General features: G+C 37.7%; 1 protein-coding gene and 1 long non-coding RNA gene across 6 annotated transcripts; one reads left to right on the top strand and one right to left on the bottom strand.

Moving 5' to 3' along the window:
• Positions 1-23,403, bottom strand: LOC311432983 (transmembrane protein 170B). 4 transcript variants are annotated; one of them, XR_014690461.1, is made up of 4 exons: positions 22,893-23,032; positions 4,015-4,082; positions 2,375-2,497; positions 1-875 (listed from the first exon to the last, which is right to left on the bottom strand). XR_014690461.1 is itself a non-coding variant. In XM_084511664.1 (3 exons), exons 1-3 carry the CDS (start codon positions 22,987-22,989, stop codon positions 11,922-11,924), a joined length of 399 nt encoding a protein of 132 aa, XP_084367790.1. In that variant the 5' UTR covers positions 22,990-23,403; the 3' UTR covers positions 7,348-11,921. The 4 variants fall into 4 exon arrangements, 1 of the variants encoding a protein (XP_084367790.1); XR_014690462.1 differs by having other exon boundaries at positions 2,375-2,516; XR_014690463.1 differs by having other exon boundaries at positions 2,375-2,516; positions 4,015-4,115; positions 22,893-23,030.
• Positions 869-7,280, top strand: LOC311432990. Of its 2 annotated transcripts, XR_014690468.1 has the most exons (3): positions 869-1,945; positions 6,282-6,416; positions 6,908-7,280. It is a non-coding gene; the product is annotated as an uncharacterized lncRNA (long non-coding RNA). The 2 variants fall into 2 exon arrangements; XR_014690469.1 differs by lacking the exon at positions 6,908-7,280 and having other exon boundaries at positions 6,282-6,483.
• Positions 23,404-26,677: the final 3,274 nt, after the last annotated feature.

A 26,677-nucleotide genomic window follows, 5' to 3' on the forward strand; every position in this document is an offset into this window, starting at 1 on the left:
TGCTTTCACAGTGTATTGAAAAATAATGTAAATGACAAAATAAGGAGGTGGCAAACAAGTTGTTTTGCTGTATATTACAAATAACTACTTGTCTGGATGTAGTGTTAACCACTAGCTGCAAAGATTAAACCCATCTCTTCAAATTGGGCGTCTTACCCTTTTCATTTAGGCATTGTATTGCCTTTTGTAGATAAGTAGTCCCTTTACTGTTGCTCATAAATTGAGTACAAGACAGCCCAAGATACTTTTTTTTAATTATTATTATTATTAGCCATTGTTCAGTGACTAGTCTGTGCAAACAAACAGATCATGAAATGGCTGCAGCAAGTATTTATTTGTTGTTAATTATTTATTTGTTAATTATTTATTCTGGCTCACTGGCCAAGTACCCTGCAGGAGAGGAGGGGGAAGGAACAGGAGACCAAAACAAACCACCTTTACGAGTATGATAGACAAAATTCTAGCATTCATGTACAAAATACAGGTTGCCGCTTGAGATTTAACAGGAGAAGCACAGCCCGTAGTGCCCTTCTGGGAACTGAGGAAAGGAAGAACATTCCAGAATTCTTAATTACATTGTGCTTCTGATTGCACTTGTGTGTTGAGAGACCAGTACTAATGAGGAATTATGCCTTCACTCCAGCTTGTATTACCTTAGTAAGTATGCATATGAGACAGTGCATGCCTAGAGCAGTTTTGTACCTGTATACCTCAGCTGACTACAGTAATGAAAGAAATACATCCCATATTCTTACTTAATATTATACTCACTGTAACAAGGAAGTTACAGAATGACAGAAGAACCAGATAGGAATAGAGACCAGTGCAGGTAAATTACAGCCTTCCTGCAGTGCTGCTGCAATAGCCACAACAACCTGTGAATGACAAGACAATAGAGTGACACTTTATTAGTTAATCGAAAGTACTGAGAAGCAAGCTACTCATAAAGCTGTTCTAAAGCTTAATCAGCCTTTTAGGACCCTGTGCTGTTTACAAAAGAGCAGAGACTATGCAAGCACTGCAGAGATTTTAGAGTATTTACCGCCAGGGAAAGGAACAAAACTAACATCCAGTTCACTTTTAGCAAGGCTCTTCTACACAATGTTCTAGATGCAAATGCTATGACCTTCCAAACCCATCCTCCCAATGGTGCATGCTCTTAGGGTCTTGAGACTTACATAAACTCTCAGCCATCACTTTCATGTAACAGTACAAGCCGAGCAATCTGACCATGCCCCTATTAAATTGCATGTTTGTGAAACCGACCCTGGAAAGAAAAGTTTCCTGACAATTACGGAAGAGTAGCTGAAAAGATCAGATGATATAACCTGCTTATGATCCATCTATTATTCAGATGAAGTAACAGGGCAAACAGCGTTACAGTCACTAATACACTAATAGTTTCACAAAGGTGCAGCACCATCTCCATGGTTTTGCTTTTTTTTTTTTCCCCATGGTGCTATTATATATTCAGTCCTAAATACTTAATTTAGGTGTAGAGTTAAATCAGTAGCTTGAATCTTTATTAGCCAAGGGAGACCAATGTCAAACACTTTGAGGAAAATTTGCAGAAGCAAAGCCTGAGGAAGCCTTACACTAGGCGGCATCTTGCATAATTTTAGGTTAAAATTCCTAATAGCGACTTTACCAAACAGCAAAGATACTCTTTGAAGACTCAAATATATGTGTTCATAGTTGGATGAGGCTCACTGTTTCACTAACTCTGAGACTTCACTAGCAGAGACCATCTCCTTATCTCATGTGGACTTCCAAAGTTAGGGGCAACACTCTCTTAATGAGCTGTACTTGCATATTTTCATCTAGATTACAGTGCTGATCAGTACTGGGTTTTCAGAGGGGTCACACTGGACTGCTTGGTTTCAGAAGGAAGATGGCTATCAGTACTCATTCCTCTTGCACTTTCAGAATTAAGTCTGACTTATAGGTAAGGACTTGTTTTACAATCAGATTAAAGGTTTGTTGTTTTTCTTGAATAAGAGTTATTTATTTGAAATTCACAGCTCCACAAGTCTCAAGTTCAAAACTGGAAAGGCTTAAACACAGAAGTGTTAAAAGATTCATTGACTAAGTTAGCGTTTTGACAGCAGAAACAACAGCCCATCATGCAATTTAATAAATGTTTGCTTTACCCTTTTTGTTTAATTGCTGGAGTAATTAATCTCACCTTTACAGTTTATTTGAAGTACCTTTCAGACACACGATCCACACTACATTGTATGTGCTCAGAGGCCCCTCAAAAAGGAACACATTCAACTATTGCAGTACAAGCTTACTGAAAAGTCACCTCTCAGACTTACGGTAAAAACCAGAATATTACTGTTATTAGTAGTAAAAAATTACAACAGGGACCCACCATTTATTTTTTCAACTGGAATTTTCAACAGGGTATCTTGATGTTTACAGTTGAGATGTAGCAGATTTTTCACTACTCAAATAATTAGTTGGATGGCTTCAGTTATCAGAGGCACTCCGAAGACTGAAAAGTTAAGTTTAATCTGGTTAGAAAAAAAATAAATAAAACCAGAAAACTGGAAGTCTTTTAATACTAACCTACTTGAAATCTGTACTCAGGTGCTGACAAAGTTAAACTGTCTTACTGATTCAAAAAGGGAGTTCACATTAAATTGCTAGTGACCTCCAAAGACCTCCTTCCAACTTCCCAAAGTGATCACCCAGGCTGGAAAATATAAAGTAGTAAAATTTATCAAGTTCAAGGCATGCTGTGAACTGAATCATTTGAAATGTGTATTTCTAAGAGGACTTCTGGGAGGTAGAGTCAGGTTTGAAGTCTTAAATATGAAAACAAGCAGCTCAGCCCTGGGCATAATAATTATGTACTTGCTTAGACACAAATGCAAGTATGTTTTATAAATGCTTGCACTAGGAATTTCAGGCATTTTCCTCTTCCACTATAACTACTGATGCAGTTGAAGTTTGGAAGCTTCTCCATGGGAGATAACATCCTGCAAAAAGAGTCAACCTGCAAAATTGGTCCTGCAAACATTTCAAGGGAAATTGATAGGTTTCTCTCACCATTTACTCCAATGTTATTTTGACTGATCTGTTTGCTTGCAAGACTGATCTTCATAAGGCAGGTCAGTCAGTCAGAACCATTAGTTGATCTGGATCTTCTCTGTCAGCAAAGAAACTACCCTGACAAACACAAGGTTACTCCTTTGCACAGGTTAAAATGCAGGACCCTGTCTTGGTACTGAAGTGTTTTTTCCTCAAGTGTCTTCTATTTGAGATAGAACTCTTCTGGAGGAAGAATGAAGGAGTGAGCTACACACATTTATAACACATAAAACAAACAAACAAAAACATGTTTACTTGTTGATTTTTTTTTTCCACCAAATGGGCTATTTAACATTACACAAAATAATCACTACTTATACCTACACAGTGACTGAGAAACAGAATAACATTGAAGAGGGGGTTCTGTACCGTTATAGGATGTACTAACTAACTGACAGGTGATTAGGTTTATTCTACTTCCACATGCTATAGCTAGGGAGAGGAAAACACTTGGTACATCAGTTACTCTGGTAAACACATCTAGCCAAAGATGTCAATCTGGTCAAGTTGGCTGCAAAAGACTCAGGAATGGTGGAATTTGCCTTTTTTTGTGCATCTTCAAAGAACATTTTGACAGATGCTCAACAGGAGAAGGAAAGGGTTATAGTGGTAACTCGATAAATTTGCAGAGAACTGGCCAGTAGTATATCCACAAGACTGACGAATGAGAATTTGCAACTTGTTCACATTCTAATACCTCCAAAACCTCCGCTTCTGAAACATTTCATATTTAAAAGCAAGGGAATCTGACCAAGTAGAATGCCTAAGGGGACCTCACTTTCCAAATCACATAATGAAATTGGTCTTCTTCTCCAGACCAATTTCCATTCTTGTGTCTCCACCCTCTGCAAGAAAGGCTTGTCTTGAAAGCAACATTATCTTAAAAATAATAAAAACAACAACAAAAAGAAACACTACCTTAAGCTATAGCAACCTTTTAATACTCTCCTTAGCTCTTCAGAAGAAATTAGCTGTTGTAATGCAGTCTGTAAAAGCAGTAATTTCAGTAATTTCAATTTCTGCACAGAAAAAAAAAATTACCAGCAAACATTCTCTGATTGACTTAATATAAAGCAAATAAAACCATATCTTATTTAAGACAGGCATTACAAAGTTTACATTATAACTTGTCAAAATGGCTTCTCCAAGAAGTAGTAATTAATACACTTATAGTGAATTAAGCTTCCTTAAAAATGAAATGCATGTGACAGAAACAGGAACAAACAGCATCATTATGCTTCAGCAGGTCTACAAAATGAACTGATGCAAGTGTTTTCGCCTACGTTGACTCAGTATTTTTTTCCCAAATAGTATTAAATTGCTAGCTGACAATCTGATGAACTACAAAAAAAAAATCAATCTGCTTTTTTTTTTTTTGGTCACCACTTCTAAATTATGCATATCCACTTGCATAAACAAATCCTTATTACAGTCACAGAAGCGGGTGCTCAGATTCTGTTCTACCTAGCCTTTTACATACATTTTATTTACTCCAGCATTTTTCCCCCCGTATGCTAAAATTTAACCAGCAGATGCAGAGGCTGGAAATATTAAGACCATGGAGGAAGAGAGGAGAAATTAAAGTCTTACTCACACCGCATTATTCTTGTGCCAACACAGGTCCCACTAAGGGTTTTCTTATATCTATGAAGCATTTATGAAGCAGAACTAAGATGCTTGCAGGAACACACCATTACAGTCTACAGGAATATGCATCACTCAAGTATTAATTTTAGCTTTATTTTATGTATACATTGGTACATTTAAATTGGGTTCACAGAGTATAAAACTTTTGTTACCAGGGTGTGATGGATGTACCCAACTCCTCAACCCAACTAGTGGTTGTTTGGTTCAGTCTCTGAAGGAAGTAGAGGCCTAGACCCTGACTGGGCCATTCATTTCTTTAATTCCAACCTGTTCTTCAAAACACCCCCATAAGAAGAGGTGACATGGCATGCTTTGGATGTGCAGGAGCTCGGAAAGCAGAACATCAATCATGCAATTAACACATGGACTAACACATGGGCCCATTTTCCATGGGCTAAATGGATACTAATTTTGCCTTCTTCATTTTTAAAGATTTTCAGACTCCCATTTCTGACCCCTCCTTATTTGCGCAGCCAGATTGGGATGGTCATAACAGTGGCTGTATTCATAAAACTTACAGTTCAACTGTTGCAGTCCTTAGTATAGGTGTCAAATACTTTATCTATTTTACAATTAGAAAAAGGCTAACTATCTTAAGTGGATTCGATAAATATTTCCAAAGAATTATTTGCTCTTCTATGTATTGCCACAGTCAAAAGTTTAGTTACATAAATACCCGGTTATCCTCTGAAAACAACAAAAATGTTAAGAACTTTTGAAACTGCATTATCTGTATATAAGTTGAGCACATTTTCAATGAGTAGAAACCTTCAACCAAGTTATCAAGTTATTTTAAAAGACTTGAGATTTTTAGCTCTGATAGCTTCAACAGTATACCTTATGATGATGGATAATCTGGAAACAGATTGTACAATGGTGATATTAAGTAACTTAAAAGTTAGATTTCAAATTAAAATAAATGTCATTTTTAAAATGATCATCCATTTATTCTTTCAAAATTTCCCTTTTTCACTTGGCCTTAACACTTCCTTTCCAATTCACAAAAGGAACACAAAAGGAAGTATTATCCATTCCTTTTAACCACTAATAAATCTTAGTAGTATTCATGAAGTAACTTCATGAAGTAACTTCTAAAAGTCTTCAGTGGCTACAATGAACAACCAGAAGCATGGGGAAATAAAAAAAAAAAAAGCGTTCCTGAAAGAAAAAGCTTCTCTACATCATTTACTAGACTTCAGAGTAAAACTGTACATCACTGCAGACTTGAGACACCTTGGTCATTACATTTAAACTTAATGCACAAACTGTTTTCAAGTATAACTTCAGGCACAAGTCAGAGGAAACAGCTTGTTACCAGCACACAATCTTTCTTACTTTCAAGTATCAAACGGTATGTACTCAGATTAAAGTTTACCTTCTATGACAACTTTTTTTTTTTTTTTTTTAAATCAAAGTATGTGCAGTCAAGTACACAGTGATACCTAGCCGAAGACTTCCTTGCTGTAACAGAGTACAATACTTCTCCCTGAATTGATAGGCTACAAAAATTGACTTTTAATCCACTACATTTTTTTCAGCTGTGTTAAATTCATCTGTACACAAAGAACACTATCTTTCTGAAGCAACAGCTGAGGATTTAAACTGCTGTTTCCATTTTGGGCTGCTTCCAGTCTAGACATTAAAAAAGAAAACATTCAAGAGGTATTTTGGCTGTACGTATTTATGCATATATATGTTAAATTCTGATGACAGTTCAAATAAAGTTATGTTCTAGCCTTTTGTGTGTGTGTGCACGCATTGTATTTTTCAAATTTTTTGTTTGTTTTTGAATTTCAAATTTGAATTTTTCCAGTTGTTGATCTTGGCAGCATACCTTACAGTATGGTATATATGCTAGCAAGATCAGCAATTTTTGACAAATATTGCTGGCACAAACAGCTTACATCCTGTCCTCTGCCTATGACTTCTGGCAACATGAACTTTTAAGTCAGGAGATCTAAAAGCATGATCTAAAAATGACTCAGCTGACTCTGGTGCAGACATCAGAACTTGATAGATCAGCTTTAAAGCATACACCCTAAGCCATGACCAGCCGTAAAGAAAATGGATTTTGATAAATCTGGATTGTCGAGTTGATTTACTTAATCTGAAATGAAGCACATCTTCATAAGCCGATTATACTTAAAATGTTTATTTCTTCTAGGTAACACAATCACTTATGAGAAAGGAGTTATGAGAACGAGCCAAGATTTACTTCACCTACTTAAGTGCCTCATCATTAATTTCATCTGCCAGAGCTATGAGTCACACAAATAAAAAGACACTTCACAAAAGTAGTATGCAAGCTTATACGAAAATTTCTATCATGCTGGCTTCATGGAAGCACCGAGAATGTTTCGTGTTAGCTGTTATTTTCAGACATATCAGACTCCAACCTCTTGTGAAAGCTAGTGGAACATGCTATTTCTTTTCAACTGCTAACATACTAAGAGACATTAAACACTGAAGGAATGAGCATAGACAAAGTGAGCATCTTTTGCATGTTTTGCTTATTTACGACCACCAGCTACAGTAGTTCTTATTGCTCCAAAGATTGTCCCGCCCCCCCCCCCCAACACCCACACACACAAAAAAACCCACAAAAATAGTAAAAGTTGTTTTATTTGGAAGTTGAATTCAAAAAACTGTTTAAGATAGAAGTTCGGCATGCCCTGAATTGCTCAAAAGTGGATTTCTTACCCAGTCTCTCTCCTGCCAATTCAGTTAGCTTCTGTTTTGCACAGGCAACTAGTGATTGGTAGGGTAGAGTGGGCTACTGGCTCAGGTGTTATTTTTATTCCAGTACCCACAGGACTTCCATTCTTTTACTCCTCAAAGCTATTAGTCGCCCAAGACTAAGCAAATACACAACTGTGAACTCTGCATGCTGAATAACAAGTTTATGTGATGAACATCCCAAACCGCTTCCCAGTCCCTCTGACAAGAGGATAGAAATAACAAAGTTTACCTGGAGTCTTACATTATTTCAATGACTTTTTAAAATTTCCATGGACGCAAGTATGAACTGTATGTAAAACTCTCAAACCACCAAATTACTAAAAATAACCTATTTTACTGTTTCTCATGCTTGTGGTACCACAGGCACAAATCAAGAGAGAAGTAAAAATTAACCAAACAATTTCTGTAAAAAAATAAAAATTACTCAAAGCAGTTTACTGGTTTTCACTTGTAATAATGGATGCAGAAGAACATGGGAAAGTGCTTAATCTCTAGGAAACAATTCATTCCTCATAGTTGCATTTATTTCTCTCATATATATGTAGCATTCCATTATAATTTAAAATGAAATTCTCAATTTTGTTTATATCTCAAAGTGCTTGGTATATGGTTGCAATTTTCATCCTATTGACCAGTCTTTGCATTTTCCCCATAGCTGATATACAAACGATGAAAAGGTATATTTCCAGAAAGAGAAAAGTAACTAAAAATAATCTCACATTCACAATTGTTCTTCTAGAACCTTGTTAAGATTCATACTTCTTTTTGGTCTAAACTGGTTCATCCACACTCAATTACATCTAGGAATACTGCTGAAGAAAATTAATTTATTCCATGGAAACAGACATGTATGATTTTGAATGGACATATACAAAACCATGTGACTCAGACAATGAAAGATGAAAGAAAGGCATTATTAGCATCTGCTTAGTAAACAAAATACATAAAACAGAAAACAATGAGAACCATTCTTACAGGTATTAGAGCTTTAACTCCAGCTTCCTCTCCAATGGTATTACATATCTATCCTTCAACACAATTCAAATAGATATAAACTGTAACCAAAATAAATATCGGCATTCCTTCATCAGTATCATTTCCTTCAGAATAGTAAAAACACTGTACTTCAAAAAGAGAAAGCTACAAGTAACAAAATCAGGAGTCCTGTCTTTGGTCCACACTGATTATTCAAAACTGGTTAAGTTATTGGTTTCTTTAAGAAACTGAACTGCAAACCTCAAATTACACCATTAGTCACAGCACACAGATTACTTTCTTAAACTTGTAACTACCCATAAATAAAAAAATAGCTATTTGGAAGATTTTCTGAAAACAAGATTTTTGGTTATATCAGTAAGTCAGAATTGTGTGGAACATACAAATCTTTAACAATATCAGCTGTTAACAAAGCAACAGAAGCATTTTCACATGAAACAGCATATTCAGTATTCCTGCCTCCTCCAAAGATTTAAGCTGTGTTGATGTATTTGTTCTATACTATAAATTAATTATTAACAATGCACAGAACGTGCTTAGTGATACGATGCAGAAACATGCAGAGATATTTAAAAGATAGCTCTAAAATATTCTGGGTAGACATCTGCACAATGTTTTATTGTCCAAAGCAAAGCAGAGTACCATCCATGCCATTCACGCACAAGACACTTCTGTAGACTAGTAATGATGAAAAAACCCATAGGTTATCCTAAGCTATTTTCTTTTTCTTGGGCAAGTTATTTCTATTGTTACTTTCTGTAAAGGACAGAACACGTCTCCAAAACATAATTCATACATGTATTTATATAAATAGCATGTATACGCACGCTGTGCTTTGAATAGAGCACCTTTTACAAGTTTAACAATGCTTTTCCTAAGGATGTGGAATGAAGCCTCCAAGTTTCAGAGATGTAAGGCCACTTGCATTTATTTTCTCTACTGGAATTATTAAGTTCATGCCATGATCAAGGAACATTTCATAGACAAACTAGTCATCCTTATTTATTCCTCACAAGACACAGTTAAAAACTTTGTCTGTTACACCAGCTAGGCACTACATTAACTGCCTATTTGTTGTTGCTAGACAATGTCATATAAAGCAGAGATAAATAAGCACCTAACCACTTTAAAAGCGATTACTATGAATCTATACAATAAAAATTATTTGGAGGAAGGTTATTCAACATTATTCAACATCTGCAAAGATACCCCGTCAAAGGAGGAAGGTTAGAATGGCAAAAAAAAAATCATTGGCACTACAATTAAAATGAAGAATGAAGTTCATCAATAAAATTTTATTAGTTACATAAATTTCTTAAGTTAGCAGTGGTCTGATAAGAGTTTAAGTTAGTGAAATAAAGCAAGCCTTCGAACACTGATAGCATAAAACCCCATATAATAAGAATCAAGATGCTCAATGTAATTTGGAAACTGGGAACAAGATTCAGGGTGAGGTAAAGCCATAAGACATTTTAAATTACTGAATTCAATGCTTTGTGAGAGGGTTGTTATTGATCCATACAAGTATTTCTAAGTTGTCAAACACAAACACTTTAAAGTCAGTTATTCAATATGCTTCATCCAACAAAGTTGATTCATAATACCTGAAAAAGAACAACAATGAAGAGATAGCAACTTTTAAAAATCTTCTCCCCTAAAAATGTGTTACAAGGCACATTAGGAGAAATATCATTATTATTCCATTTGAATTAAATACCTGAAACCAGTTCTCATATTGTAAGATGATGGGGAGAAGTTTAAAATGCATTTTGACAGATGCAATAACTTACTTGCCTATTAAAGTGCTATGATTGTTATTCCAAAAAGTATCAGCAGAAAGTAAAAGCAAAATAATAAAACCGTGAAAAGTGAGTTTTGAAATCAAAGTAAGGAAAATATAGGTATTCCTATAATACAGCATTTTAAAGTGATTCAAAGCTAGAAGTGTAACACTGAGAAGATTTATAAACCTGCATTTTACATTGTTCCCTTCATAGCCTGTAGCTTTGTACACTTTCAAAAAAATGAAAATACTTTGAAAAAAATATTAGCATCCTTAGCACTTTAAAAAGAAAGAACAGTTTATGTGGAAGAAAAATAACAGCAAGCAGGTTAATTCATTATACTGTTTTGTAGCGATAAGTGATAAAGCTGGATTGTAAGTAGTATTTTAACCCTATTTTAGCTGTACAGCAGTGCCAGTGACTTCAACAGCTCTGAAACTCTTTTTGACATTTTAACAGCAAAAACTTTGGGCAATTTATTTTTGTCAGTATTAACAGTCAACTGCTGAAAAGCATTCAGTTAATGAAATATGTAAAAGATGTCTTATTCCTCATACAGAACTTTGTGCCCTTTAAGTTTTGCTCTTTGTAAATAACATTAAAATTTCTATTCACTCCAAACATTCACACTTAAGACATCTCACGTGTACAACACTACTGTTCCCTTTAAACTAGAAATGCACAAACTCTACAGAAAGCTATGTATTTGAAAGTTCCAGGTATATCTTAACCTTTCCAAGGATACAAAGTGTTCAGAAACAAGGTAGTAAATACACTAGTGCTGCCCCACTTCCAAACTTCCAAAGTAAGATAACTGTTTTATTAAGCAACCTTAATATTTTTGTTCAATAGAAGACCTGTTTGTTTGTTTTAAAAACCCTTTCCATTTTCATCATAGGTATACTTTCAAAGTCTGTATTACATTTGTCTGTTCCTTAAGAAGTATGTGTAGGGTTAATAGTCCTATCAGTACTTAAAGGGAGCTTACTTGCAGTAAGTAGCTTTTCTAAGGTTTTCAGAAGGGCCGGTAACCATCAGATTTACATCAGGATTAGTAAAATTGTAGTTCTTAAATCCCATCAACATTTGTCTACCAGTTAAGTTGGACCTAACTGTTGTTTTTAATGCTGAATAAGAATGTTCAGCATTCAAAGAGATTATGTTAGTACAAAGGTCAGTTATCTTACTACTCCCCCTGAAGTCAAATGCAGTGTATATCCACAGCGTTCTTCTGTATCTACAATTTCAATAAAGCTTACCCAACCAACAGTTAAGAACTAAACTCCAAGTTTGGCACATACAGCAATTTTCAGGAGTGTCCCTTTGTTTTTATTAAAACACTGATAAGAACAATGATCCTATCACCAAGCATTAGCCTGACTGGCAGCTACTCAAGGTGCTTTATCTCAACTTTGCACACAGGGATCGCACCTTGCCTATGACTAGGCACATAAGGCACAGTGCAGAAGTACAAGAGTTCAGACACTAGAGGACAGTCTGTTCATTCGACTGAACCTCCAGATTTGTAGTGCACGTTCAACATCGCTTCCTTTCTCTTCCACTAGCATTCGAGTTCATAAGCTGCTGAATCCACTTCAGGAAGCTTCTCTTCAGATCAGAGATTTCTTTAGGCTAGTTGGAATTCTTTTTACATAAGCCTCAGAGCGTTGCAAGAATCCTTGAAAATGAGATAATTAGTGTCAGTACTGTCTGTCCAACACCAAAGACAAGAGCTTCTAAGGGAGCCATATTCTTTCCTGCTACTCTGTAAATTCCAGCTACTGCAGCACCTAAGAATCACAGGAAAAACAACCATCAAATTACAGATGTAAACCCAAGGCTGAAATATATGACAATTTACTGTGTTTATGCATCAGCTATTTCTAGAATATTACCAAACACTGTATTACTTCATGGCATTATGCAATTATTTAGCCTTGCTTGACTTTTTCTGGTTTTATGAAAAGCCTTCAGGGATGATTTTCCTAATTGAATCAGATTAACTTTCACAACACAAGCTTGATTTGAAAAAAAGTGAATCTTGCCATTTCCCTTTAGGTGTTTTCAAATTTAGTATTTTTTTCTTCAGATTTGCCTTCTGCTAATTTGAAAAATTAGCAAAAAAAAATCATGTTTGGTTTAATTGTGCTTGCATAACCAGGGAGAAGACAACAATAAGATTGCTGGAGTCTACAAAACAACTAAAAATTTCCATCAGCTTCATTTAATATTTCAGTTAAATAACAAGTCAAACTGAGTCAGTTTAAGTTTTATTTAAACTATTAATCCGATAATAATTGTTCAGAAAATCAAGCTAAACATGAAAAACGATCAAGTCTTATATTGTCATCCACGAATGTGCATAGGAAGAAATCTCTACAGGTAATTAGATTGAGTTATACCAAATTAAGACATTTTTCTTGTAGATGTGCGCAGATTCCCATTTGTATAACATTGCATGATCAAGATAAACCAGCAACAAAATACTGCATTGTAAACAAAGCCAGTTGCTCCTCCCTCCCCACTGTCTTTTACATGCTGAATTTATCATATGCATATAAAGAGCAAAAGTCACACAGCAAGCAAATAGTTGTGCTGACTTGAAACAAATGCCTGAGAAAGGTACTCTTTGCTACCAGTCAAAAACACCAGGCTAGTGATGAAGAACATTTTCTTCTCAAATGATGTCTGAGCATAAAGACACCAAAATGTTGTATACAGCTGTCTCTGGATAAAAATTTTACATAATCCATACCTCAGAAGTTCACTTAGAATAAAGCTTTTTTTTTAAAAAAAGCTTTTTTTTAAAAAAAAAAAAAGGTTTTTTTTGTTTGTTTGGTTTTTGGAACTAGTATTTGTTGTAAAGTTGCTTGTTTCCCTTACCTAAGGGATCACTGAATTTGCCGTCCTTTGAGGTTTTGGTCTTCAGGAAAAAAAAAAAAAACAAAAACAAAAACAAAAAACAAAAAACACTTAATTCTGAAATCATTATAGAACTTTTTGTACAAAATGTCTGAGAAGCCAATTAACTACAATTAAATGCTTCTGGAAAACAGAAAGATGCTTTTGCAAGCTCTAAGAAAACTGAAAAGCCACCACAATTTTTGAAATAAATACCAAGAGTTAAAAATATGGAATTTCCTTGGTTTTGCTCAGTCATTAATATGAACAGTCTGTTGAAGTGATCAAAATCCAACTTAAAAAAAAAAAAAACAAAACAAAACAGAAACACTTCTCAAACATTGTAGGAAAAGAATTCACCAATAAGTGCTTCTTTACCAAAAAAACACCTTAAAGTGTATTTTGTCAGAAACTTCACCACAAGGCTAGCCTTACATTATTTCACTCAGCCACCTTGCATAAGCTTTTCCATTTGTTCCTCTAAGATTGACTGTCAAAAACTGAAAGAGATCCTTGAGCCTGAGCCCAGTACCGACATTAAAATTATTCAGGTGATTGAACTCTCAAACTGAATTCAAATGGCTACGATTTATTAACTAGTAGCATCAAATTATGGTATTCCAATAGACTTGTTTTGCTTAAGAAAACATTGAGATATTTTGGAAAACATCAATAATGAAAACATTAAAAGTGTTATAGCTTGATAATTATGTATTTATATTTGTTGAATAACTGTGTGTAATACAACCTGTAATGCATAACCCAGCACAATTGGTACAGAGCCAGAGTATACTACAAGAAGTTGCTATTGAGGAAATGAGAATATCACCAAAAGAGCGAGGGAGGAGGAAGAACAGACCCTTTGGGATAAGAGGCAGCTGAAATCGTTACCTCAAACTGCCTAACATATCTATTCCTGAGGTTATTTTTGACATTACTCACCACTATTCGCTCAGTTTGTTGTCTTTTCTCAAAAACCCATGAAGTTTGAAAGCTCTATCGTGAGCAAAATTGAACTTGCATCATTTAACAGCCCATATTGCATTCAACACAAATGATGCAGAGAACTGGAAATACAAATGGAAATCAGATATTTGAATTTCTTAAGTACTGGATTTGGCCTATCCAGAAGGCTAAATCCTTAAATTCCAGCTTGCAACATAATAGCTATTGAAAATACTCTTTAATATTGTGTTACCGTAAGTGGCCTTCAGAAGCTCCTCACAGAATTTCTTTTAGGATGAAAGAACCCAGTGGTGTCCAGAAACAAAAATACCTCAACGTTTTTATTTAACCCAGTTACAATGTTCTGTGCAAAACCATTGGGAAAAGTGTAATAAACTTTCACAGTGTTATTTTGTAGAAATTCCTAGGTGAAATGCATTATTTACACATAAACAGGGCTGTTTATTTGTTAAATGTTTTGACATGTAAAACTGTGTTTCTCCTCTTACGCATAGAGGAAAGACAAAGTAATTTCATTTCACAAACACTGATCCTTCCCCACCACAGAATACTATTGAAAAAGTCTTGGCTTGGATATCCAGCAATGCATTTCCTATCTTTTATTCTTCAGAAACAGTCATGCACAGTTGACCTCCTAACAGGGCCACTGCCGTTTTATACATAGGACAATTCAATGTCAGCATAACTCACAACGAAAGGTTCTCAACGGGTTCTATATATGCCTTACCTTAGAAGAAAAAAAAAAAAAAAAAAAAGTAGAACTATACTGAACTGTTGTTAAACACTGGAAATTTTAGGCTGGGAAATATACAGCAATTAAAACCACATTGAGGAAAGCCTTAAGGAAATATTTTTTCAGAAATTTTATTTAATCTTGAAAGCTAATGAGCAAGAATGACTTTCAGTATAAGAAACTTTAAAAAATAATCTCCTACAAAACACCCATGAGTGAAGCTCAAGTGTTACCGCTACTCTGATAATCTATACAAATCAAAGACAGAATGAAAGGCAACACTGTTCACCTACAGTTTAAGGCGGTATGACAGTCTCTAAATTTACAGTTCCATACCCTCAAAGGCTTAACCCTCAAAAGCATCACCCATCCCTACATCAAATAAATTGGAAATCACACCATTATAACCACACAAGACTGGGAAGGTTTTTCAAATCCATAAGTCAGATTGTTTGGTCTGTTCTCTGAGCAGCATGCATAGTTCAGATTGTTATCCAGTCACTAAAAAACAAAAAAGTTTCTTTGCTGCAAGACAGTACTTATATGGCACCTTTTCTTCCTTTAAGGGAGCAACATACTATCCAAATGCAATTTAAAAACCTCCAGCAGGCTCAAGGAAATGAGCAAGAAGTCAGTTCTGCAATCAATGGGATCAGAGCTTCATTTCCAAACAAAATGGCTGTCTTTAAGGATATTAACAGGTGATCTTGATCAAAAACTTTTGGCAAAAGGTCTGCACAAGTACGATGAGACAGGACTGCACTTTCAGGTCTCAAAAAGGTATTACCTGTCAAGCATACAGATTTGAACATCTTGGTACCCAAAGTTTACAAGATGAGAAGACTAGGACAATCGTCCACTGACAATTCTGGAATCGTTTTTATCTTTACCACAAAAGGAAGAGAAACTCAGCTGTCATTTTCATTAGAATTGCTACTTGACTAAAGCAAAATCCTTAATAAACAATCACCAAACCACTAAGACAAGGTTTATTCGTTTTAATATTGATTTAAATTTAGAGCAAATAAGTAAAAACACAAAAGACAGACTTACTGGTTATCATTGCTCCTGTTATAGAACCCAGAAATCCAATGCTGACCACAATGACAGAGATTAGTCTCCCCTGCCTATGCCTCTGCAGCATCACAAACATTAACACTCCCACAGCACCATGGACAAAGAGAGAGGAGAAGAGAGCCCAGAGGAAAACCCAGTACCACATCTCTGAAAGAAAGCAGTCAAAAGATTAATATTTTTCAGGCAATAAATTTAAGAGATTTAGAAACATTGCATATAATCAATAGTAAAAGAAAAGCAATACCCATTTCAGTCTTAAAAGGAGTCAATGTGAAAACATTGGCATATGCTCAAGACACTATCCCCTTTTAGTCTATCAAAGTAACTATTATGATCAAAAAATTGTAAAAAGAAATCTAGTACAGTTTTTGTGATAATACATCTGATTAAAGACCACCATATTTTCTTCAAAGGTTTCTTTAAAAAAAAAAAAAAAAAAAACAATATTTGTAACTTCTTACTAGGATTTTGCAAATACAGCTGCAGAACAAAAAATTATCTGAAACCAAGTGAACCAGAAAAAAGTCAAGAACTCTCTTTTATAATAAGAGACCACATCAAGCTAACATAAAAGGCAAAAAATGAGATTAAAGACTTCAGCATATCTACCCAGGAGCTGTAAATGTTCTATTGAATTAGCTTCAAAAGGAAAAAAAAAAAAAAAGAGAAAGAAATAAAAAATATTAAAATGTAGAATAAAGCAGCTTGGATGTATTACTAATTGCTTAGCACACACTTTTATAGATACAGGTAGTCACTTTTATTTAAGTCACTGAGCAAGGACAGGAGATCTTGAGAACATGCAGAGTACAAACATTTCTAAGAATGCCAGACATGATCATTACTTTCAAATAAAAGAGCAGAAAGCATCAACAAAGCTACATAAAAATCAAAGAAACTTCATTACTTGGTGATAATCTTCTAAAAGCATTTACTATAATTCAAAAAAGGGTAAGAAAAACTAAGAAAGGAAAAAAGTGAAACCCTAAATACATGTATATCCACCTTTTTTTTTTTTATTTAAAAAAAAAAAAGTCAACTACAGTGATGATCTTGTATGTTTCTATCACCACAGAATTTAGCAAACTGGGAGACATTTTCCCAGCTGTCACAATCCCAAACTTAATTAGTTTTTCCCACAGTGTACCCTAAAAAAAAGGCACAGCTTCCATACAACAGGACAATGTTTATCAGGTGAGCCTGTATTACTGTAGCTTGACACACAGTCATTCAAGTAGAAATATGACCCAATTAGCTAACTTTAAAAAAAATACACAAATAAAGCAAATTAAGCAAAGCATACTCAGAAGTATGCTGAGGAAGCATACTCAGAAGCATGCATCAAAGGATGCTCAGAAAGAATCACTGCCACACAGGAACTGCAGTCCTTTGAGTCCAAGTCTGTAGACCATACATAACCACAATACACACACAAAAAAAAAAAAAAAGTTCAAAATTTTTCATTTAGCAGTACGTGGAGTGTAGTCTCAACCCTTCCCCTTTCATGCAGGCATAAAAGGCAAATTCATGTCATAGGACTTACAACTCCTATAAATCAGGAGAATCAAAAGACCCACTTAGGAGGGCAAAAGGGAATCACAGAATTTCTAGGTTGGAAGAGACCTCAAGATCATCAAGTCCAACCTCTGACCTAACGCTAACAGTCCCCACTAAACCATTTCCCTAAGCTCTACATCTAAACGTCTTTTGAAGACTTCCAGGGATGGTGACTCCACCACTTCCCTGGGCAGCCTGTTCCAATGCCTCACAACCCTTTCAGTGAAGAAGTTCTTCCTAACATCTAACCTAAAACTCCCCTGGCTCAACTTAAGCCCATTCCCCCTCGTCCTGTCACCAGGCACGTGGGAGAACAGACCAACCCCCACCTCGCTACAGCAAGGAAGGTGAATGGTAAATATACATACAGTTAATACTAACTACTGTAGTTCAAGACACAACCTCTCTGAGTGTTTGGAAACACACACATATTGGGGGTAGCTCTAAGCAAGTCCATGGAAGTTCTCCATCCACATTATACAGATTTACAAAATACAGTAAAAGAGAGGCCTGTACAGGACAGTACGTTGACAAGATTTGTCCCAAGCTTTCATCTTTCTCAACTAAGGCAGATACAAGAGATGAAACACCTACCTAAGGAAAGCGCAATCTTGCAATATTATGAAGGTCAAGATAACCTGATACCACAGTGATGGACTCATAGTAGGTATTTCAAATTTATGGACGAAGAAAATGCTCAGTTCTTATGCAGCATTACATGACAATTGCATGCTGTAAGATTCCCAAACACTCCACAGCTATGACAGCGGTCTATTGATCAAGGTTATCCCCTGCAGTTTCCACAGGTTCTGGGAGGCACCACAATGCCTTTTAAGAAGTCAGTGGTTGTGGTCATTGTTGACCCTTGCCAGGTGGAAAAAGAAATTAATTTGCAGTCATAGGAAGACTTCTTATGATGACTGAAATCATAGAAGAAAAGGCAATATTATGAAACGACTAACTCCAAATGGAAGAGCCCAAACATATTCACAACCCCTCTACACGAAAAATAACTGCATAATAATCAACTATCTTTGTCTTATTTAGATTCCAAATATGGCTCAAGGAAAATTAGCATCATGCTGCACTTTGCATTTAGGGCAGAAGACAGCAGAACAGAACCAGCCCCAAATGTTAGCTAAAATTGAGTTCTTTCACACACACTTTCCCCTCCTGCTCCTTAAAGTGACATGCATACTGAGTACATTCAAAAGGCAATTAGAGAACATCCAGAAATATTTCTTGTTCTACATGAATGCAGCTGTAGTGTTTAAAGAACCCAGCTACAAACCATGACTTCATAAAGCCTTAAGTTTTCAGCTCAATAGTATCACAAAGTCAGCAATGCAAGAAATGCAGGTAGCGTTACATGCAACTGCAATAACCCAGTACCTTCTCATAATATATCATTCACACCTTCTGTTTTTGCCAGACTGACTGTAGATGCTAAAATCTGCAGGTGTTTACTTCAGAGCAGTTGGAGGGGAGGTGGGTGGAGGGACGAACCCCTCATATGTTCATGATGGTAGGAACCAAACATTTGTTTAGATGTGAAAAGGGCTAGGATATAGGCCTGTGAGGCTCCTAGATGCAAAAGTCAGGCAGCAGGATGAGGAACACAGCAAGCAGTTGTGAACTGGTTAACATCCTGCAAGTAGGCAAATTACTTACAGAACACCAATTTGGAGTTTGTATTTGTGTACCTCCAAGCACATGTTGCAGATTATCCACTCTCCACCAACTTGCGTGCAAATTGGTTAAGTAGCTGATTAGCAAGTTACTAGAAAGAGTTATGAGCAGAGAAACTAAATGGTTTTTCCCCCTATATGCATTCTAGCTAGAGCAACTCGAGTCTTTTTTATCCCAACAGGTTGAAAATGGAACTTAATCCACTTTTTTTTTTTTCCCCCGTGTAAGAGTTTGAGGTTCTCTGAAATCCATTATCATCCAACTCCATGATTATAATGAAAGATGGCCCTTGGAAAAATACTGTGCTAGAGCTACACTGAAGGAAGCAAAGAATGGGTTGGGGATAACACAGAGATGCCATGAGGGAATGAAGAAAGAGAATGTGAACTTCTGAACCCAAAGGGTCAAGGCTTTGCTTGACCAGAAAATAACCCAGTAGCTGAAAGATTTTTAATATCTATTATCAATTAATATCTATTATTAATTATTATTAAATGAGGCAGAAATGAGACTGTGGTGTTTAAAGAGCATGCTGATACAACAGACATTTATGTCCTATATATGAGATTCATACTCTAAGAGGTATAAACATACCCGATCAATTGCTACTACCTTGACAAGCAAAGCATGCTGTTAAAAAAGTTCATTATTTGTGTAACTACACTAAGTAACTTGCTCTTCTGATGATGAACTACACAATTGGAATACTTTGCTGGTATGATAATAATGATTTAGCTTTAGCTAGCAGAAAGCTCCAAACACAAACCTAGTCTCAGTTATTTAGTTACATCCTCACAGAGCTACCTGAAAGAACCCTGAACAAAATGACAAAATGAAATTACAAAAAAAAAAAAAAAAAAAAAAGCGCGCACTGGAAGAGATCCAGTACTTAGTGACTTACAAGCCACAACATCCAATGCATAGCACAGATCACCCTGGCTTTAGGCGGGTGGAATTTCCCTCCCACTGCCCAGAAGAGCTGCAGGGCTCAAGCACTTGAAATTCATGCTCTGTCTCTCCAGATTTAGGGTACTGCTCTGTTAATTTAGGTATTTATAGCTGTCATATATAAATTATACATATAATACCCAAATCATATTATGCTTATCTATTATACGCATAGTTTGAACATATCACTGAAGGCATATACAACCTCAAAGATTAGACTTTTGTGATTAGAAAAAAGTCTTAAAGGATGCTGAAGTTTAAAATAACATCTGTATTGACTTGGCAAATTTGAAGTTGCATTCCATTAACAGCTTTATCTTGGGCAAATAAAAAATGGAAATTCAAAGTATGTAAATGCTAACACTTTTGAATGTTATCTATATACATGAACATGTTGTCCCCCTGCCACTCAGCTTCAGTAAACACGGAGTGAGTACATAATTAGTCCTTCATCTTCAAGATTTTTCTCCCCCTCTAGTCTTTAGTTTATCTTGCCAGATGAACAGCAATTGCCTGTGACATTTCATAAACCACGACTGATTGCTCCAAAACCCAAGTATCTGCCTTGAGATTCTGATCTATGTACCTGAGCGATGTCCTCAGTAACTATCTACCACTTTCTACAGAATTAAGTCTTTGTGCAGAATTTAAGTATCTGCGCCCTGAACACAAAGATACAAATTTCAGCCAACAAGATAGCACATGCTGGAGTTTGAATTAAGAAACTACATAACATTATATTCTGGCAGATGTATGAAGTCAACACAATCACATTAAGAAATGCCTGTTAATTATACATGCAAACTTAACTCAGCTGTTTATATATTATGGTATCTTCTTCATCACTAGGTCCTTTCTTTAGTTATTGTATTAACTGGTACACTAGAAGTTATTAGGTCTATACAGTCAAATTGTTGTTTGTAGATGCTAACATTTTTGCTGTATTAACTGGAAGAGAAGAACTTGCTGAAGAGCATTTCAATCATTAGAGACTAGACCCCCTGAAGTTGCAGGACAGAGGACAACAACGTAGTCCAGAAAATCAGGGGACAAATAATTGCAGGATGAAGCTTAGGAAAAAAATAGAAGAAGGCATCAGTCTTTGGAACACGCAATTAATGAGACATAAACAAAACACCTACTTTGCTTACAGGAAGGACAGAGATATTGCTAAGTTCCCTAAACTTGAGGTAGCATATAACATATTTACTACAACTGACACTCACTCGGGGACATTTTTCAGTTCAGAATCAGTCATTAACCAACTCATTCCAGTAAAGCCTGATCTACCACTTAGTGCATAACTGGTGCATGTGAAGGGGCCACTTGGATTTGTTGGAGGAGCTAAAAAAGGGTGAGGTAGGAGACCCCTCTCCTCTCCAATAGGTTGCAGAGCCTTACCCCCCACTGTTTACAGGAACATGCCCAAGTGAAGACAGGAAGCTATGGAGCAAAAATCAGTGGGCCTGGGTTCAGCTACAGCAAACAGCGCTTGCTATCATGGAGCGTGATAGGCACATGGCAGGAATTCAGTTGTCCACAGTCTCCTGTAGTACTTTGTACTATATTATCCTACATGAAAGGCTGGATTTCCCTTTTTGTATTGAACATGAACCAGACTTATGGTATAAGAAAATACTGGTTCAACTTCTCATTAAAACACCAAAAAACAACAACAAAAACAACCACACACATAAAATAAAACACTGAGGTTTCAAAAACTTCCTGTTTTAGGCTGGAGCTCATATTTTATTTCAAAATACTGAACAGAATTAATACTTTTTTTTAATAAAGAACATAACTTTGCTGATAAAAATGTATAACTTCTTTAACAGGACAACTGATATTTCTATAGAAAGAACGCAAAAATAACTATTCAGGAAATGAGCTATATGTGGGGACACACTAATACCTCTAAGATTTATTAATTACCAGACACAGAGATACAAAATATATGCACTTCAAAAAGTTTATTGGTCAAATTAATAAAGTATAACCTATTAAAAGTTACTTTTAACTGGAAGTTAACAAGAAAGATCATAAAGCCTAAGACAATTGTTTGCAACATCTTCAGACCTCAACTCTACCTCTGCGCTACACATTTTTATATGTATCTTTCACACAGATGGGATGGGAAAAGATGACATACTTTTTCATAATATTTTAAACATACACCCTTTACTCAAGATTCTTCCAGGGAATTTACTCAGCAACACCCCTACTATCAACACAAAGCCCCTTCTAGTCCAGAGGCAGAAACTCACCATTCCCTTTATGCCTGGACAGGACAAGTAGCACACAGACACGCTTCCCTACTCTATACCTTCTAAGATAGGTTACGAAGGACTGCTCTGGAGCTTTTTTTCCTACCAAAGTTCCCCTCTCCTAGAAGGGTGTAATGACCTTTCTTGAGACCCCCTTCCACAGCTTGGCTTCACCTTTCCAGAGCAGAACCCCTGAAGCTTACAATTAGGTTTACGTGCCAGCCCCGTTAACCTGTCACCCCGTTACCTCCCTCACTGCGTAGGGTGAAAAAAATAACAGAACAGTAAAAGTCTCTGCTTCTAGCACTCATTTTTCGTTTAAACAGCTTTCCCTCAGATGTCACCCATAAAAAATAAACCCGCTGACAGCGTCGCAGGAGCCCTCGCGGCCACCCCGCTCCGAGCATCCCCACAAGGAGCACCCCAATCCCAGTCCCAGTCCTAACCGGGACCCAACCGCCCCAACGCCGACCGCCCCAACGCGCCCCCGGTTACCGGTGAGGCTGCGCAGGACGGTGCCATGCGCCCAGAGGCTCAGCACCTGCTGCACCGACAGGTTGATCGCGGACAGGTCCCCCGCCTCCACCTTCATGCTGCCGGCCCGGGGGGGCCGCCCAACGGCCGTGCGTGTCCACGTGTCCCCCCGGCCCCTCACCGGCAGGGCAGGGTCCCCCTCACCTCCCCAGCGCCAACGGCCGCCGCCGCCCCGGCCGCCGCCCCGGCCACCGCCATCACCTGCGGGGGGCAGAGCGAGGCGACGAGGCCCCGCCCACGCGCGGCCCCGCCCACTCGGCCGTGACCGTCGGGCTGCGCGCCGCCTGATTGGTCCTCGCCGCGAGGGGCGGGCGTGCGGCAGCAGCCGTTGCAGCGGTTGGGGCCGTTGTCCCCGCGCCGCTGGGGCGCTGGCTCCCCACAGCGTGCTGTGGGGGTGCTCGGCGGCGGCGCGCGGAGATGTCGCTCGGGCACGGGGCAGGGCAAGCCCTCAAAAGTTAAAAAAGATGACAAACCTTGAGTCAGTCCTAATCCTGTAACTACGCTTAAGCCCCTAGTTCCTTTCCTTACATAATAAAAGAAATACAACCATTAAGTTGAATGCTGCCTCTTTGGAAGTGCAGGATGTGTGGTGATTACTGATTTAATAGCATTTTTTTCCCTCTCTTAAATACGATGTCCTAAGCTACATTTACAGTACATTTCCTATCTAATAAATAGCGCTTGCTACAGTACTTCATAAACATCATTTTCTGTCAGCACTCTTTGATGTATGGGGTTGGGGCGGTAAAGTAATTTGCAGTTTATAGATAAAGCCATGACAGATAAATGAGTTAATATCCTGCTTGATGCCAATTACCTGATTTTTCAGATACACTATTGTGTGGTGTTTAGTTCAGAGGACTTTTGTTTGCAGCCGACAGTGCTTGGCATTTCTGCAAATAGGTATCAAGCCAGGCAATGAAAACACACAATGAATGACTCCTTAGAGGGCTCCGGGTTTGGCTGATTGAGCACAGCATCACTGCAGCAGAGAAAGAACCCGACTGCCAGGACAGATCCGTTCCAGGATGGAGGGAATGTCCTCCCTCCCTCTCCCTGCAATCTCACCAGCAGCAACCTGCTGCTGTGTGATTCAGGCAGGGTGCCCACAGATATCAGCCTACTTCACTGCACACAGAGGCGCAGTGGGAAAATAGTGTATCTTCTATGTTTAAAGGTAAAACATACAAAGGAGTGTCCAGAAAAAAAGTTATGCTGGTTTATTCTTTTTAACTTCTGCATGCTCAACTTTGAGAAAGCAAAGACTTCTCAACACACTTAAGAAAACCCAACCCTAAATCTATTTGTATTTTAGACCACTGTCTCAACACCAAGTGTGCTCCACTTCATGATGAAGGTACAGAGAGAGGTTGCACAGATCATTCTTTTCTGGAGACACGAACAGTGGAAACCTCTTGGGCTTAACGGTAGTGCCAGTTGCTACTTTTCAACTCATGTAGCACCCTTTGTCCTGTGCTTGCTTTCCATAGGTTTTTCTCTAGTGCTTCTCCAGGTAACTCAGCAAATCCCTCTCTCAGTGATTTTGTTTGTTACCTCTGTTCAGCTTCAAAAATGTTCTCCCTGGATTCTCTCTGTTCTGTCCTGCTCTTTGTCTTTCATTACCCACTGAGCATGTGATCTGGATACAAATTTGTAATGCACTTTTTGTCATCTGAAAATTGGGCTGACTGAATCATTGAGGAAAAGACCATCAAAACTACTGACACAAGTAAAAGAAGGGTGGAACATGACATTTAATGTTAGCACAACATGGGGAGGACCGTGCAGGAGGAATGAAATGCCTTGAATGCAACAGCAGAAACCATCAAGATTCCCTTTGTAGGAGCCATAACTTTACACAAGCAGGGACTTGTGGCCAGCATTTTGTCCTCAAAAGGCACCTTCACCTGGGAGACATTGCCAAGGAGGACTTGAGAGTATTAGTTTCCTGTGCTGCCATAGGGGTTATCATAAGCTCTGCAGATGTAAATAAAGCAGGAAAAAAAAAAAAAAAGAGAGAGCGAGAGAGAGAGATAGGAACATGATCTTAGTGTTTAATCAGGTAAGGTATTTCCTTTAAGTCTTAAAGACTTAAGAAAAAAGAGAAATAGCCCTTCTGCAAGGGCCTGGTGAGCCCTCCTCTGACATGCTTCATGGTACTGTGGCACCTCATATTGAAGGGAAGGAGTCAGTCAGGGTAGGCCCAGAAGACAACATTGAAAAAGATCAGAGGAGGTTGTTGTGTGAGAGAGGGCCATGGGCTTAGCTGGGCAGAAGGAAGGCTGCCAAGCTGTGTATCTATCTTGAACCTGTCAACACCCTGCAGGAGTAACCACCAGCAAAGGGAGATGATTTGTAGTGTGAATTTGGGGCAGGGGTGGAACGAGTATAAATGGGCCATTAATACAATTAGGCTAGGAATTAGGAGAAGGTTTATAACTGGAGGGAAGAGTCCTGGCCACAGTTTTCCCTAGGAAAACAACCGTGAGGGAGTAGGGAGGGAAACAACTCCCAGGATATACATTGAAATACTTGTTCATTGAGCTCAGAAGCTGCCTGCTTTCCTGCATCTTGGGAAGACAGGCAACACCTGCAATTTATTAATAAACACTGGAGATATCTGACTCTGTGCACTTGGTGAAGCTTGAGAGAGTTGGGAATGTTTTGCATGCAGCACCAACATTGCTGGCTTGTGATCATTAGGTTTTTGAGGCTCAGGTCTGTCTTTACAAGCGTGAACACACCGAATAAAAAGTCTTCAAGGTGTTGTCGACGGGAGGAAGACACAGACGCTCAATATGAGTGAACAGTGAACTTCAACTTTAATGGATAGCTCAGTCGCCTTTTATCTATTCCGAAACTCGTAAACATTCTTAAACTAAACTTAGGATTGGCTAACACTTTCCCGCGCTATGCAGTTGCTACCGTCCTGCCCCAGGGGGTCTGTCCAATCGCCTAAGGGCATCGTGTTCTTGATCCTGATTGGCTCTCAGCCACCTGCGTACGTGCCCAGATCCATGTAAACTAAGTACGGTACTTTATTAGCTTATTGCCTGCCAATTGCCCCACATTCACATGTCCCACCTCACTTAACCATTCCTCAACAATTCCCCCGTTTTTATTTTGCTCAACAAACACCTTCTGTGTGAGTTGCTCAAGTTTTTTAGTTAGGCAGTTAAAGATTACATATGCAGCAATGATAATCAATATAACTATAAGTAGAAACCGAAGTCCCTCTTTAACTAACTGAACAGAATGAGCTCTGTCCAGACTGATTAGCCCAGGTGACCCATATATTCTGCTGAGGGTCAGTTTTCCCTAAGATGGCATTACCATGTCCAGCCATTATTATAACTGATAACATAACCAAAGTCCCTTGCTTCATTAATTCAGCCATGGTCGCTGTTATCCTTTCTTGGTGACTTTTCTTCAAGGGCTGGTTTTACATCAGATGTCAAATACATAACATAACACAACTATACAACTTAACCCTAATAACACTACAATTACTGTAAGCACTCAATGGCAACACAATTAATAGTAAGCAACAACTCAATAGTAACACACCCAAACCCAATCACTTGATGGTGATTAAAGGCTGCTCTTGATAGTCATCGAGGTGCCACAGCCCACGTCACCGTCAGAATAACTATCAGGAACCTCTTCCTGGTCGTCCTCGGCGCATGCAGACTCCAAAGCTGCTTCAGTCCGCTTTGCAGTGATCCACCGGGCACCCACTTCCAGCA

The sequence above is a fragment of the Aythya ferina genome, assembly GCF_964211825.1.
Source record: "Aythya ferina genome assembly, chromosome: 2".
NCBI lineage: Eukaryota > Metazoa > Chordata > Aves > Anseriformes > Anatidae > Aythya > Aythya ferina.